The 16,986-nt window shown below is 35.5% G+C and overlaps 1 protein-coding gene across 1 annotated transcript; it reads right to left on the bottom strand.

The window, feature by feature from the left end:
• Positions 1–4,210: 4,210 nt before the first annotated feature.
• On the bottom strand, positions 4,211–6,001 carry LOC110112791 (probable F-box protein At4g22030). The gene has a single exon (XM_020845118.2). It carries the CDS (start codon positions 5,557–5,559, stop codon positions 4,342–4,344), a length of 1,218 nt encoding a protein of 405 aa, XP_020700777.1. The 5' UTR covers positions 5,560–6,001; the 3' UTR covers positions 4,211–4,341.
• Between the last annotated feature and the right edge of the window lie 10,985 nt (positions 6,002–16,986).

Below are 16,986 nucleotides of genomic sequence, written 5' to 3'. Positions count from 1 at the left end.
GTTTTGGAGCCCGCGGAGCGCTTTTCGTCCGACGACGCTGTTAGAAGATTTGTTTGTCTCGCTGTAAGGACTCCGAACCCTATTTCTGTTTTCAAAGATGTTGTGTTTTGACCGAGTTATGAATTGTTTTGTGTTTTCGTAGTCGACTTTTCGACGTGATTTGGATTTGACACATCTTTCACCGCACAACTTTTAGTATGTTATAGATATGAATATTGTACACGATTTGAGTATTTTCTACGATGATTTTACCGGTCGGAATTGGTTCTACGCGATTTTAATCGAATAGAAAAATATCAGGATGTTTATTGATACTGATTCAGTAGAAGAATAGTCTTATATTGTTCTCGTGAACGTTCTATTGTAATTTGGTGAATTATGATTTTGCAGGATTTTTGTGTAAATTTGATAGACTGCCGTTACTCTGCCCGATTTTCGTACGATTTCTGATTTTCCCGAAATTGATAGATTAGATTGATATGCTATTGATTATTGATATGATTATTGATATGATTGCTTTACTATTGACTATTGAATTGCTTATTGATTGAATTGACTATTGATACTGATCACAAGTGGAACCTGGTTGAACATTGGTTGAAGATTGATTGATACCTGTACAGGATGGTGGGCCGACGGGCTTTCCTTTAAACATTGATTATTGATATGGATGGGAGTCATAAGGAGTTTATTGATATGCCGACGGGCGAAAAGAGTGACGACTCTTATTGATAGAACCAATGTGTATGGATATCTACAACAGCAACATAGCCAGTTGATTTTACTTGTTCAGTATATAGTATTGAAATGCATGTTTACTGTATTGACTTACGGATCTATTGCTTTATCGATTTCTGCTTTATTGATTTGATTGGATTTACTGTATCGTACGATTTCATTGATTTTATCGATTGATTACCGAGCATTGATACTACTGAGCATTGATATTGATATGGATGGATATAGATATCGCATTGATTCATTGATGCTATGGATATGGATATTATAGATTTATTGATACTGCTTATAGACTCATTGATACTATTGATTCTGCATTGTATTGATTGCTACATTTGAATTATTGATAGGATATCGTATTGCTTTCCGATTGATTTTATCGACTTGATAGTATAGATTATATTTGATTTGATTTGACGGATTGATTTGACGGACGGATTGACTGATATGATGGATCGATTGATTTTCTACTGTGTACGGATTTCTTCGAGATTGACGTGGATTGATTGAGCTTGGTTTATTGATTTGCTTGCTGCTGCATTGACTGGTTTTATTGACTATTGATTTCCGGACTGCATAGACTCATTGACCATTGACTGATTCAGATTGATAGATTGACATGCATATTGATAGCATCGCCGTGCTTTGATTTCAGTTGTAGGCTTTGGTGACCTGCTGGGCTTTGTAAAGCTCATTATATGTGGTTGATATTTTCAGGTCCGAGCAAGGCAACTGGAATGGAGTTCGATCAGAATGTCAGACGAATCCTTTCACTATTGATATCTGGGGCGCCACAATTTCTCCATCAAACCACTTAATAAATGTATGGCTTCCATAGTAGATCTACCCAGCATGAATCCAAATTGATTTTGAGAAACATTAGTATCACGCCGCAACCTATGCTCCATAACTCGCTCCCATAGTTTTAAAATATGACACATTAACTTAATTCCTCTATAATTCGCACAATCTTGTGCATCACCTTTATTCTTAAAAATAAGAATTAACCCACTCATTCTCCACTCATCTGGCATCTTTTTAGTCTTCAAAATAGTATTAAAAAGTTTAGTAAGCCAAGAAATACCTTCATCCCCTAAGCATTTCCACACCTCTATTAGAATATCATCAGGTCCAACAGCTTTTCCACAATTTATTTTTTTAAAGCCTCTCTAACTTTGATTTTACTAATACGTCGATAAAAATAGAAATCTATATTTTCATTTAGGGTGTTAAGGTCACTATAGTCAATCTTATTTTCACAATTTTCATTAAAAAGTTTAGCATAATATCTTAACCACCTTTGTTGAATATCATCTTCTAAGAAAAGTATTTTTTGATCTTCATCCTTAATACACTTGAACTAAATCCTTACTACTCCTATCTTTTTGTTTGGCTAACTTATACATATATCTTTCTCACTCCTTAGTATCTAATCTATTATATAAATCACTAAAAACTAAGATCTGTGCATTACATATTGCTTTCTTAGATTCCTTACGAGCCTCTTTATATCTTTCCCAATTATAAGAATTTTTAAAGTTAAATCAATTTTTATAACAAATCTTCTAATTCTTAATTTTTTTTTTTTGCACATTTGAATTCCACCACCAACTATTTTTACTATCAGGAGCTTTTCCCTTTTATACTCCAAGAACATATTTTGCAATATTCTTAATATCACTAACCACTTTATCCCACATAATATTAGCATCCTTATGCACAGATAAAATCTTAAGATCTAAAATCTTACTCTAAAAAATATTTTTATTAATATTCTTTAAATGCCTCCATCTAATCCTAGAATATCATTTTTCTTTATTTTTTATTATCTGTCCATTTATCTTAAAGTCCAAAACTAATAATCGATGTTGGGTACATAAATTTTAACTCAAAATAATTTTACAATCTTTGCAATCTAATCGATCTAATTTTCTTATAAGAAAATAGTCAATCTGGGTTGTATACATTCATGTTTATAAGTGATGAGATGCTCATTCATTTTCTTAAATAAGGTATTAGCAATTGAAAAATCATAAGCTAAACAAAAATCTAAAATAGTCTTGTAACATTCATTTGTTGTTCCAAAATCATAGCCACCATGAATGCTTTTAAAATCATCTACCTCTCTACCAACATGTCCATTTAAATCTCCTATAATAAAAACTCTTTCTTCTAGAGGTATATTTTGTAATAATTCTTCTAAGTCATTCCAAAAATTTTATTTCGAACTCATATCTAAACCTACTTGAGGAGCATAAGCACTTATAATATTAACAATCTTATCATCAACAATAATCTTTAAAGCTATAATTCTATCTCCAATCCTATTAATTTTTATAACATTATCCTTCAAACTCTTATCTATAATAACACCTACACCATTTCTAGTACGACTCTTACCCGAATACCGAAGTTTAAATCATAAACTATCAATTTCCTTAGCCTTCTCTCTAATCCATTTATTTTCCTGAATGCACAAAATATTTATATTCCTATGAATCATAATATATATCTATTAAATCCATTAATTTTTCAGTAAGGGGACATATATTCCAAGTTCATATCCTAATTTTAGTTTCATGAACTAGCTTCTTTGCCCGCATCCGTCCTTGATGTGGGAACTCTTGCCTATTTAACACTGCACCCGGGCGCCGGTGCAGCGGCCCTTGCTCACTTATCACTGTATTCAGGCCATACATCACGTCGCTTCTAGAGGACGCCCTAGCATTAACATAATTTCTTAAATGATTCATGTCATTATTATTTGACAAGTTTTACGCTAGCTATCGACTACCTAATGCAACCATCCACTTTTCTCATCCAGGACTTGGGACCTGTCAATGGAAGTGTTAAAAACTTCGTGTATGAGAAAAGATTAAAATTCCACATGTTCACATTTTATTGAATTCCATACATATCTCATAAGAGATCTTCTTACTTGTTGCAATTTTACTTAAAAGGCTTTGTTATGTTTATTTTTAAGATTTCACTCATTATTTCTATTTGACCAATACTTTTATGGTGCTTTCAAAAAAAATAAATAAATTATGAAGCTGTTTTTTTTATTACAACTTAAAAAAATTATTTTATCTACAACAATATTACAAATTAATAAGAAAGTTATCCTAAACCAAGCCTAAGGATCCATTCAGGACAATTACTATCTTTTGTAAAAGTAGTTATAAAGATATTGTGAGAAATTTAACTTTTTTGTTAACCTATAAAAAATAGTTTCTAAGACATAATATTTTTTAAAGTAAAACAAAAATAATTGCTAAACATAAATTGTGGCTCCAATTTGAAAAAAAAAAAGGTAAGAAGCTTAGATTTTGTTTGAGACAATATTTTTTTTTAATGTTTTAAAATGAAGTTTTGATACAAATATATTTTTTAACTAAAAACATTTAGACTAAAAAATAACATCTAAAAACAATAAAAAACTGTCCCAAATCAAGCCCTGCTCTCATTTTATCCAAAGAAAAAAATTAATGAAGTAACCAATATGTGTGAAGAATAAAAGAATAATTAAATAAAATAATTAGTGATGTACAAGTCATTGATTATCTATCCATCTCGAATAAGGTGTTTCTGAATCTAATTTCATCAGAATAGCTTTCCGGCAAACTCTTCAATGTCCTCATCTTCATAAGAAGGAGATGAATAGGAACCCATTCTTCTGAGCTCAGACAGACTCCTTCCAAGCTCCAACGCCATCTTCACTTCAAAGACCTCTCCCTGTTCCCTCATCTCCTCCTCCTCCCCCAAGTTATACTCAATCTCCTCCTCCAACCTCCTATAGAATCCAGCACAGTTCCTAAACAGCTCGAACACCATCCCCACCTGCCCCCCGTGCTCCAGTGTGTTCACCACTGCCGCCAACGCTCCCCCAACCACCGCCGGCCACGAACCATGTGCACCGCCGCCTATGGAACTAGCAGCTCCGACCGCGGCAACTCCGGCGAGCAGAGGGCCGGCGAAAGATAAGAACTTGTTGATGCTAAGAACCAGTTGTCCAAGCCTTACGTACTGCTCCTCATCCTTGGATTTCAGCACTCTCAAAACTCCCCTCATCTCCTTTTCCATCTCACTGCTCCACCCATTCCTAGCAACTCCTTGCTTCCTTTGTGGTTTCTTCTGCTTCGGCCACCATTTGGTGGGCTCGACTACTTTGGGAAATTTTTCGAGCATTCCCGGGAGCAGAGGAAGCGGGTAGGCCTTTTGCAGCGCGAGAACCTTCTCCATGGCTTCTTCCACGTCGGATTCACTTGGAGTACTGGCTCCCAAGCTTCGGATTGATCTTTCCAGCTGCTTGAAGAGTCGGGCGGCGTTCCGCTGCTCCTCTGCAAGCTGCGAAGGCTGGATCTTGTTGACGAGAAGCATCAGTCCGGCAGCTGAAGTGAAGAGGACGGCGGAGGAGAGGTTGAGGGGTTGGGATGCTGCTATTTCAGGGATGGAGGCGATCGCAGCCATGAGAGAGGCGGTGAGGTTGATGGAATTGATAGAATGGAGGAAGAGGTGGTTCCAATTGTTGCGCTGCTCGCCGATGATGGCATGCATTTCTGCGCGGTCTGCGGCGGCCTCGGCGATGGCAAGAAGCTTGGCAGTGATTAAGCTGTTGTTCTGCTCTTCCTTGTGAGCAACCAACCTGTTCCTCTTGATGGTCGACTGTTCTGTTAGCATGGCAAGTTCTTCAAATGGGATGAGAGATTGAAGTTTTGGAAGAGATTGAAGGCTTGCTCGCCATCTTCCACGGCACGGCGGGAGCCGCGACGGTATAAAGCATGAAGGTTGAAGAAGGCAGTGGGTCTGTAGTGCGGCCATCTTAATTCTTGCTAAGATCTTTCGGTGGCCTGGTTTCTCTCTTCTGCTGAAGTTCAACAAATCTTTGGTTTTGATCTGTATATTTGATGTTTGGATGGGGGGTTGGGTATTTATAGAAAGAATACAAGCAGGAAGGAGGGGCAGAGAAGTGTCAACGCAGACTTGGTCGAGATGTTTGAATTACAATCCTTGAAAGTGTCAATGTTGAAGAGGACCCGCCATCATCGTATAGTAATTAGTTACGATCGGAAAGAGTCAGATAATAAACGGTCAGCCGATCAAAGGTATGACTTTGGAGGCTTCCTCCTTCAGCAGTCATGTAGCTCCCAAATAATAAATTAATTTATTATTGGAATAATAAGATTTTAGGGTCATGTTTGGGTTTGATCTGAAATTGGCCCCTTCTTCAACTAATCTAATTCGAACCTGGCCTGATTAGAAAAGTTAGTCAGGAATTCGGACCATGACTTGACCCGTTAACTCGGGTTGTGAGTAGGCTGTAGGCAAGCGAGGGAGTGGGCTGCTGGTGGTGGTGCAATCATGTGGGCTATAAGCGTGCACCACGGGCAATGTGAGCGTGAGCGATGCGAGCACGATTTTCTTACTTGTGTGGGTGTTGGAAGGTGGATGCGTAACAGGAACTTTGGTCAGATCTAGGTCGAATTTAGATTAGTAGGTTGACCTACACCCGACCCAAAATTTCAAATGAGCCATAAATTGGAACCATAAAACTACCCATTTGTTAAATTGGTTATGTTATCATTGAAATATAATATAGGCTTGATGTGTCGGGTACGAATCTTGATGCAATTATAAATAAAATTTTTCAAAATTAAGTTCGATGCCATTCAAACTCCAATTTGAGGAAGCTTATAGTCAAATTGAACATCCTAATGAGATAAACCTAATGACACAAAATTAAGTCCAATCGGAGCACAAATGAGCCTAAACTAAAGGATCAAAATATTCTTGGAAGCTTCAAAACATCAATTGGATGATAAAATGAAATCAAATATGCACGCTTATAGTCGAATTGAGTGGCTTGACTAGACGAATTCAATGAGCCCAAGATCATTGAATTCCGATATCATGAAGAGAAATAAATGTTTAAATAATGTTTCATGATCAAGAGAATTTATATAAGTTGTCCGATAGAACACTCAAAATTTAATCTAGATCTTTTTCATATTTACTAAGTACGCCACTTTGAAAAATCTATAGATAGGCCCCCACATTATTCACATGAAAGGGGTAGAGGAAGAAGAGCAGATTTCTTGAACTAGAATAATCCTGGAGATCCATCCCGACACAACTGTCGATGAATCAACGCCACCCTGACATGACTGCTGACAAATCCAATGAGCCCAAGATCACTGAATTCCACTGTCATTATGTGATATAAACGTTTAAAGAATGTTCCATGATCGAGGAAATTTATATCAGTCGTCCGATAGAATATTCCAAATTTAATCTAGTTCTTTTCAATATTTACTAAGCATGCCACTTCAAAAAAATCTATAAATAGGCCCACATTATTCACATGAAAGGAGTGGATGAAGTAGAGAAGATTTCAAGAAAAAGAGAATCCTGGAGATCATCAACGCCACCAAATCATTGCTATTGGACCTGTGCCCGAGCTTTGACGTTGGATCTGTCACGCCCCAAGATCTAACTTGGAAAGAATGTCAATCAATTTTTCAAAATAATTTACCAGAGTTATCTAAAACCTTCAATTAAGAAATTTCAATGAAAAAGGCCTTTAGGACAAAACCTTTGGACCTTGGAATTGGCTTGATTGACCTTAGATCTAGGTAGATCCTAAGGTCTGAATAGATCTTAAAGTTAGGAATCTAGAAGGATCCTAGAGCCTAAGAAATTCCTAGAACTTGGAGTCTAGAAGAAGTTTAGGATCTAGAGTAGCTCCTAAGGTTTAAGCTCTAGAAGAATCCTAGCATAGATCCTAAGGTCAGGATTCTAGGAGGATTTTAGAATTTAAATTAATTTGGAAATTAAATTGATTTAAGGTCAAGAGTAGTCCAAGTGACCTCATACAAAAATGAGGTCAACGCTGTCACCACTCTATTGTGGTTTCTCCCATCATCGTCGCTTGTTAATTGTGATCCCTTCGACAATTATTGCTCGACTACGATCCTTCTATCTTCCGTTGCCCGTCGACTATGTGACATCGAATCAGAGGGGGCTCAGCAAATCCACGTCGACGATCCATTGACCGTGGCCAATCAAGTCTCCAAGAACTCCTTGGGACAAGAATTCACCACCTAAAATTAATCTCAGGATACATGAATCAAAGTAACATGGAAAATGCCTTTAATGATCTCTAAAATATGCATATTATAAGTATTGGCTTGACAAATGTAGCAACATAATAGGCTAAACCAAACAAAAGGAACATTGTATATCTATAGCCATACTAACAACTAAATTGAATTAAATTATCCTGAAGTTTAACTGGATTAATCAGCTCATATCCAACATCATACTACCGGGGTAGGAGGAACTTCAGGCTCATAGGAAGATGCCCGGTAGGCCACAATATGGAGGCGGGTTTGATTGGCTGAACTAGTCTGGATAGATCAACTTGATGTCAAATTGTCTACTAATCTTCAACATCTAAAGTTTAGCACAAGTGAACAGACCATTTGTGATTGTGAAATTATTTGGAATCATTTGTGTTTCTTTCAGCATCCTAGAGAAGTAGATAGAAGTTTCAATATCGAAACCATTGGGGATATATTGAATTGCATTTTTTTGTCAGTGATGACGAACAAGTTTGTTGCCTTGTTGTGAACACTATGAGTGAATAGTTAATGATGGACATCCGGCTCGCTTTGATAATCATCATACAAAGGCTTATTAACATCAAGAACTCCCAAGAACATGTCGTTATCATCATGCATGTCAAACACGAGTTCATTATAGAAAGACCAAGTCGACGAGTTCGGAAATAGATCTTCAAAATCTTCGAAGCTAAACTCGATTGAGGGAGTTAGACCTGATGCTCGTTCTTCCGGTTTCTAATCATAGAGGCTTTCATTTTTCTTTGTGGCGAGCTTCCGAACACCAAGTCCCTCAAATTTTCCACCTTTATTTGAGCCAATGGGTTTCTTAATAACTACTGAATGAGTAGGAGCTCTAGGAGAATGAACAGTATCAACAATCACATGTTTTTCATTCGATTTATCCTTGCGTTTTTTATTATGAAAAAATCAGATCAGAAAGCCATCAAAGTCTCGACCGAGGGTGCTCCAATCTGTCCTTCGTTCAAGCTATGACAATCGTCATTTGAGTTGAATAATTTCATGTTGAAGATCTTCAATTTCTACATCTTGAAGTGGTCCCTGCAACATCCATCGAGAAGGCATCTTGTTTTGTCCTTCAAGAAAAGAAATTAGTTTGGAGAAGAAGATATTCGATGGCAGTTCCATGGGGCTAAAGATCTCTTTCAAGAACCACACCAATCTTGAGGATGTCGGGAAAGAGGACTACTTCTGCCGTTTTGAGTACATGTCCTCTATTGGTGGTTTCCCTCCTGATCATGTATTTGGGTACTCCCAGTGCAAGATGCCTTATAATCCAAATGACCTCATGGTGTAGTGTGAAGCATGCAAGGAAGATCTGGAACCAAATTTGTAAAATCTAGTCAAGAATGCAAGAGGATTTGAAACCTAAAAGGCAAGAAGTCAGAAAGAGGATGCTGATGAAAGATGATAAAATGATTATGTTAAGAAGGAAAGAGGAGAGTGGTTTGTAATTGCGATCCGACCACCAATAGACGATAAAATCATGTCAAAAATGTCAGCATCTTGCCAGCTCTGATACCAAATGACACCAGACTGGTGGGGGATCGACGAATCCACGTTGACGATCCGATGATCATGGCCGCACAAGTCTCCAAAAACTCCTTGGGACAAGAATCCACCGCCTGAAATTAATCTCAGGATACAAGAATCAAAGTAACATGGCAAAAGCCTTTATTAATCTCTAAAATCTACCTATTACAAGTATTGGCTAAGTATTTATAAACAAATATAGCAATATAATAGGCTACACCAAACATAAGGAATGTTGTATATATATAGCCATCCTAACAACTAAATAGAATTAAAACATCCTGAAGTTTAATCAGATTAATTAGCTCAGCTTCGGCGTTACTATGGCCCTTTGACTACCATTGCCTGATTACTGTTCTTTCGACCTCTGTCGCCCGTCGACTATGGTTTCTCCATCCACCATTGCCCGACTACGATCCTTCCGATCATCGTCCTCTGACTACAGTTTTTTGGACCTCCGTCGCTTGCTAACCACTAAAGTCCCTCTGACCACCATCGCTCGACTATGGCCTTTCCGACCTGTGTCGCCTATTGACTACGATCCCTCCAACCACTATCGTCTGACTACGATCATTTCAACCTCTATTGCCCGCCGACAACAACCCCTCTAACCACTCTAATCAGACTACGGTCCTAACAATTAAACGAACATGCCAACACTCTCTTGAGAACAATTGTCTTGTCATTCTCTAACTATGTAATATGCTCTATAAAACACATATTAATTTTATTGAGCGAACACCCTCCTAGGAAATGCATTATTTGTAATGAACCACCAACATTAGTAAAATCATTTCAATTGGGCAATGCCCCATAGTTTTTTTTTTCTGTTTCAGGATTTCCATGTAAAAATTTTGGTGCCATTTATAATTATCGCACTCCCTCTCTTTTATATATGTCTGTGTGTTGGGTCTTCATGTAAAACTAAACCTTATATCTCTCTACGGCCAGGAATGTTGCAGGACTGCAACAAGGCTATATTAATTATTTATATTTAGAAAATATATTAATACATAATGAATACAAAAATAGCATATTTATATTTTAAAATTTAAATAATAATAATGAATACAAAAATTATTTTTTCGTATTTAAAAATTACGAAAAAATAATTTCCATATTAAGAAAATGGAATTCTAATTTCCGTTTTCATGAATGCGACAACTAGATTTCAGTATTAGCCCCTTCTCATAATTATTTTTGCATTACGCATTTACGCTCCTTTAACTGAATCTTTTATTAATTGAGCTCTTTTAAATTGACCTTAACAAAACACCCTATCCTGTCGAAGTTAGGCTTCATTTGGGACGGCTTTCTCACTGCTTCATAAAGCAATTTTTTAGTGCAAAAATTAAAAAAATTATACTAAAAAGCTGCTTTAAGAAGCAGTAAGAAAACAGCCTCAAACGAATCCTTAGACTTGAATGAGGTCTTAAGCTTATGATTTGTTTGATAACAATGTTTTCATAATTTTATTAATTATTATTTTCTTGTTATTTATTGTTACTAAATTTTTGTGGTGAAAAATTATTTTTTATAATCAGAATTATTAAGTTACTTTCCTCAAAAAATTTCACAAACATACTTATAAAAAAGACCCCTAATTAATTTAATAAGCTATTATTTATTCTTAGTAGCTAACAACGCTCATGTTGCCTAACAAATAGTCAATTTCTTGATTTCTATTTATTTTTTACTTCAGAAATTAAATTAAAAATTTTGATGTTAATTAATAAAAAATTCTATGGTTTTAAAGAATTTTGAAAGATTACAAGCAAAATAATAGAATATGTAGAAAAGTAACTGAATAATCAGTTAAATGTATTAAAGAAATGGATATCACTCTTAATTTTAGGGCTGCAAATGAATCGAGCATTCGGGAGCTACTCATGATTCGGCTCGATAAGAGCTATTTAATTATGTTCGTTTGATAAGGTAAATAGATATCACTCTTCGTTTTAGGGCTGTCGGCTTCTGTATGTTGGTTGGCTTAATATATGATTTTATTTTGTCTGCTTGAGCTGAACCACTAGGTTGTCAACGAGTGGCTCGATGGGGCTTGGAAAAGCCGAACCACCAGCTTGTCATCGAGCTTGCTCGATGAGGCTTGTTAATGAGTGGCTAGACAAGCCTAAATAAATGAGCTCTAAATTGAACTCGAGCCCAACTTGAGCAGGGGTTTTTAAATTAGCACAAGTTTGAACAGAGGCTATGAACATTAGGGGTGTAAATATTTGACACGATCTGAAAATTCGACTCGAACCCGACTCTAAAAATTCGGGTTGGGGTCAACTGGGACCCGAAACAGGTCAGGTTATGGTTCAACAATTCAGCCCGTTTAAAAAATCGAGTTGGGTTCATGTTGAACCTTTGACCCGAAAATCCATTTTGACCCGGAAAACCAGAGATTGACCCGTTTTTTACCCGAAAAGCGAAGATTGACCCGTTTTTTATCCAAAAAACTATCAATTTTTCACTGCCCCGAGTCATTCTGGTTGTGTCGGGTTGATCAGGACCCCAAGCAGGTAGGGTTGGGGTAAAAAAATTGACTCGTTTTCAAAAAAGAATGGTTCGGATTTGGGTTGACCTGAATAGTGATGGATAAGTTTCTGGTTCTACCCGAACCCGACCCGTGACCCAAAAGTGACACCCCTAACAAAAGGTCATTTTTTTTTCCTAACAAAAGCTCATTTTTTTCGAGCCGAGCTCGAACAAGATGCTGTCAAACGAGCACAAGCTTGAACATGTTACAACTCATCTCAACTCGATTCATTTGCAGCCCTACTTAATTTGTTAGAAAGAATATGTTAAATAATTGCGAATAATTTGTCAGGTCATGACACTCCTTTTACATGTAAGCACAGGTAATTTAGAGAATATATGGCAAATCAAATATCTGATCAAGAAGTTTCCAATTCTACTTTGAAGCACTTAATTTATGTCCATTTAGATAGCGTCGGAGCCAAAAATCACTTTGTTCTTACAATAATCATATTTTCATTTGAATATTATTTTCTTACTATTTTTTAAAAATTTCTATTATAAAAAACAAATTGCTATAATCTTAGCAATAAAGTTACTTTCTTCATAATAACTTTAGAATTAACTTTATAAAATATTACACGCATCCTAAACAGATCCATTATGCAAAAAAAAAAAATGTTTGCAATACTTCAAATAGCAAAAAAATAATATAATTATATGAAATGAAGACTCAAATTAAAATCTTCAAATTAACATAAATTTGACCCAATAAATTTCATGATTCGCGGCATGCATGCATGGCATGTGGCCTTGTGTTGACTTTGGCTCCTGAGTTTGACTTTGAACAAATTACTTAAAAGTATAATCAAATTACAGAAATTTCAAAGGAATTCATCATGGTAAGAAATTTTGGAAAGGGAAGAAAATTGGCCATAAAGCACCAATCCATGTTTAGGGTTTACGGTTTAGGATTTAGGATAGAAGTTCCAAGTTTGTTTTTTAAATGAACAGTAGAGGAGAACTGTACGATGAGATTTAGGCTTCGTTTGGGACGGCTTTCTTTCTGCTTCTTAAAACGGCTTTTTAGTACAAACATTTTAATTTTTGTACTGGAAAGCCACTTCAAGAAGCAAGAAGAAAGTCGTCCTAAGGCTTCGTTTGGAACAACTTTCTTCCTACTTCTTAAAACAGCTTTTTAGTACTAAAAAACTGCTTTAAGCCGTCCCAAACAAAGCATAACGAAATGATGCTTTGTAAATAGCAAAATGAACATGCGATATATCAAATTTAAAAAGAATCAAATGAGCCTAACGAAATGATGCTTTCAGGCTAATCTCCCCATTTTCTCAACCATATTTGGTTTTTGATAGCTCAAAATGTTCTTTTAGTGATCATATTTTCTTTTATATAATTTCAGATTGTTTATTGAAGTCTTAATGATCATCCATGCGAAACCAGCACAAAAGCTACAAAAATATTGAAGGAAATGCATATAAATATCCTTTATGGAGAGGTAAGGATCTAACTTTTACACCATTTAGTAGTTTAAATGAGGCTTGTTAAGCTACTTATTGTCATTTTGCTTGCCTCAAAGATTGTTCTCTTCTTTTGACATCAAATAATCTTCTAAGAAAATGATGAAAATATGTGCAAAAGAAGATCATATATTAGAGAAAATAATTTAACAACAACAACAAGTTTTTATCACACTGTTTGGGGCTGGCTATTTGAATTTTTTTTTTCTCTATTGTTTCATATTAAGAGATAAATTTTTATTTAAATCTAATAGAAAATAGGGCATTTTTAACAATTTCTAACAAGTCTTTTTTGGTCTACCTCTACCTAATAGGTCATTAGAAGTTCGATGTTTTATGTAACCAAAAGTACTAAATAAGATTATTGTCCACTTAAGAGGTGCTTTTATATATGGGTAAGAGTGTTGATGCCCGAAGAGCATATCATGCATACATTAGTTTTTATTTAAAAAATTAAATATTATTTCGATTAGGGCTGTCAAAAAGACAAGTCAGATTTGGGTCTAATCAGGAACTGACTTGACATTAGTTGGCCCGACTTGAACCCGACTCATTTTTAACAACGAGTCATTTTCTCGAACCCAATCGAATCTGACATATCTTAACATAGGCTGAATCTAATACAACTACTATGCCAATAAGGTCATTAGAAGTTCAAACCTTTTATGTAACCAAAAGTACTAAATATGATTATTCTCCACTTAAGAGGTGCTTTTATATATGGGTAAGAGTGTTGATGCCCTAAGAACACATTATGCATACATCAGTTTTTATTTAAAAAATTAAATATTATTCCAATTAGGGCTATCAAAATCGAATCATGGGTCGGGTTCAGATCTAACCCGAAAATGACTTGACACTAGTTGACCCGACCCGAACTGACCCATTTTTAGAAATGGGTAACTTTCTTAAACCTGACCCACTTTGAACCTGGATTAACTCAACACGACCCGCCAACCTGTCGTCCTCCGTACTTCCCATCCAACGAAAAAATGACAAGCTGCCGCCGACCCGACTGAAAGGAACGGCATCTAAGGGAACTTTTATTTGGTCCGGTGAACGTACGTAGAGCTACGTCCGGCCGGCACTAAGATTGCATGCACAAAATAAGAAATACCGAGCAAATACCGAGCAATACCAATAATAACGAGAAAATATCATTAGGTGAAGACGAAAGACCGAGTTATATCGAGTTATACCGAGTTTTTTCTCGGTATTTTTTGATATAACTCGGTATTGCTCGGTATAACTCGGTATTGGTCTTCTTAGAGCGGTATTCCTCCATATTATCTAACAATACCTATCAATACCAATCAAATACCCAACAAAAATTGAGTAACAAGCCTCTGACCGGACGGACGTAGGTGAGATGACGTAATAATTGTTCCATCTAAGGAGGCTTTGGTTTCTTCCTCAAATCGCAAGAGGTTGACACTTGCCGTTTACCATTTTGCCGAACTGCCGCCGGAGAAGCAGAGGAGAGTGTCTTTGATAAATCCCTCTTTCATGCGTTACCCTGTTGAGCAGTCAGAATGCCATTTTCATGGTAGTGAAGCCTGATGAGCTATCGAATGATGGAAGTGGGGATGAGGTCGGCACTTGTAAGCACCTCTTCAATTACAAGGCAAGTCTGGTTCCCGAACTTCAACCACCGGAGAATAGAAAACCTGTTGCAAGTTTGGCCCATGGAGACCGTCACCGGATCTTTCATCAGTTCAAGAGAAATCAGGCAACGGATATCGTCGGCGTTCAGTTTCGCGACGATCGACGACACTTGATTCTTGCTGACGGAAACAATCCTCTATTTTCCTGCCTTTGTCGTTCACTGTTTTGCCGAAGAGCACAACCAGAGAAGAGTTTACTATGAGCCGCATCAAGCTCTAAAGGCCAGAGTGCCACTTCCCCGTTCCTTTCCTACGCGAAGATTTCTTCTTCTAGGAACGCAACATCCGCGAAGGAATCGATCCAAGATGTGATTTTTAGTTGATTTAAAAGTCTGTGTACTCGGGTTGACCTGTCAAACCCCAGTTTTCAGGTCAAAATCAGTTTTTCGGGTTTACATGAACATGACCCATAATTTAAATTGGGTCGAAAATGAGGACTCAAACCGGACTCGTTTTTAAAATGCACTACAAAAAAACACGTATTATCGACGAAAAATTGTCAAGTTTCGGACGGATTTGAAAGTTTTATAGCGCATTTCCGGCGAAATAAATTTCAACAGTAAAAAGAGTGTCGGAAAAATTTTCTATCGAATAAAAACCACCGAAAAAAATTTCGGCAGAATTTTTTTGGATGTTGTTTGGTGGAAAAAAGCCACCGGAATAACGAAAATTTTTATTTTGAAAAAAAAAAACCGCACAACTACCATGGGCCAATCTGCCTCTGCCCGCGCGCGCTACCCAGCTACCCCGGACCTACCCCTGCCTGCCTGTCCACGGGGGAAATTGAACGCAAGACCTATTTTGTTCGGTTTCAGGGTGTCAACCATTCTGCTATGAAGTAAAATATGTTAAACCGTAAACTATTTTATATTTATATAAACTAATTCTAGAAAAAAAATAAGTTATTAATATTAATGTTAAATTTGTTGATAAAATAATAAGTTAAAATGATTAATAGGAAAGTTAAGGTTATTAATAATATTAATAATACTAAATTTATTAATAGAATAATAATTTAAAGTTATTAATATTAATATTAATGTTATTAATAGAATAATAAGTTAAACTTATTAATAGATAATTAAACTAATTATTACTTTAACAACTAAATTTTAATTAATTAAAATAGGCTATAAAATTTTTAATTAATGAAATTATGAATATGTTTAATGATGATATTGTATATATATATATATATATATATATATTTAAACATCTTCTATATATTATTAATGTACGAGAAAATAGTAGCTAAACGTACATGTGATTGTGATGTGAAAATCAAAGCAGCAAAAAAATTATCCCAAACAGGCCCTTAAAGATATTTCGAGTTAAAAGTCACAAATTATGATGAAATCTCAATGCTTGCTAAGAATGTTATTGAAATTTTATTTAATTAAATTATTTAATTAATAAAAATGGTTGCAAAACTATCATGAAAAAATAGTCTTTTTTGAATCTGTTATGAGTATTATAAATTTTTTTTTTTTAAAGTCGGACAATAATTTTCTTATAGCTGCTACAAATTAACAGATCTGATTGAAAAAAATAAAATTTTCAGTACAAAATTTCCGAAAAGTAACTACACAACAACAAAAATTCAATAAGAAAACAATAGCCGAACGAAAATAAGATTGTGGTATGAAATGCAAATCAAAGTAGCTCCAAATAAACCTTTGAATAGAAGTTTCAACTTAAAGGACACATAAATTATGAAGGCATCTCAATGGTAGAGTCATAATAGAATTCTGATAATTATTGTTAAGAATTTTATTGAAATTTTATTCAATTAAAATTATTTATTTTCATCTAAAATTTTATCTAGAATTTTGGCTGAACAACTCAAACCAATCAAAATGAATAATAATAATAATAATAATAATGATGAATTTT

The sequence above is a fragment of the Dendrobium catenatum genome, unplaced genomic scaffold (assembly GCF_001605985.2).
Source record: "Dendrobium catenatum unplaced genomic scaffold, ASM160598v2 fragScaff_scaffold_880, whole genome shotgun sequence".
Taxonomy (NCBI): domain Eukaryota; kingdom Viridiplantae; phylum Streptophyta; class Magnoliopsida; order Asparagales; family Orchidaceae; genus Dendrobium; species Dendrobium catenatum.
Note: the sequence above shows the minus strand (reverse complement) of the source record. Positions and strands in the feature narration are given on the sequence as shown.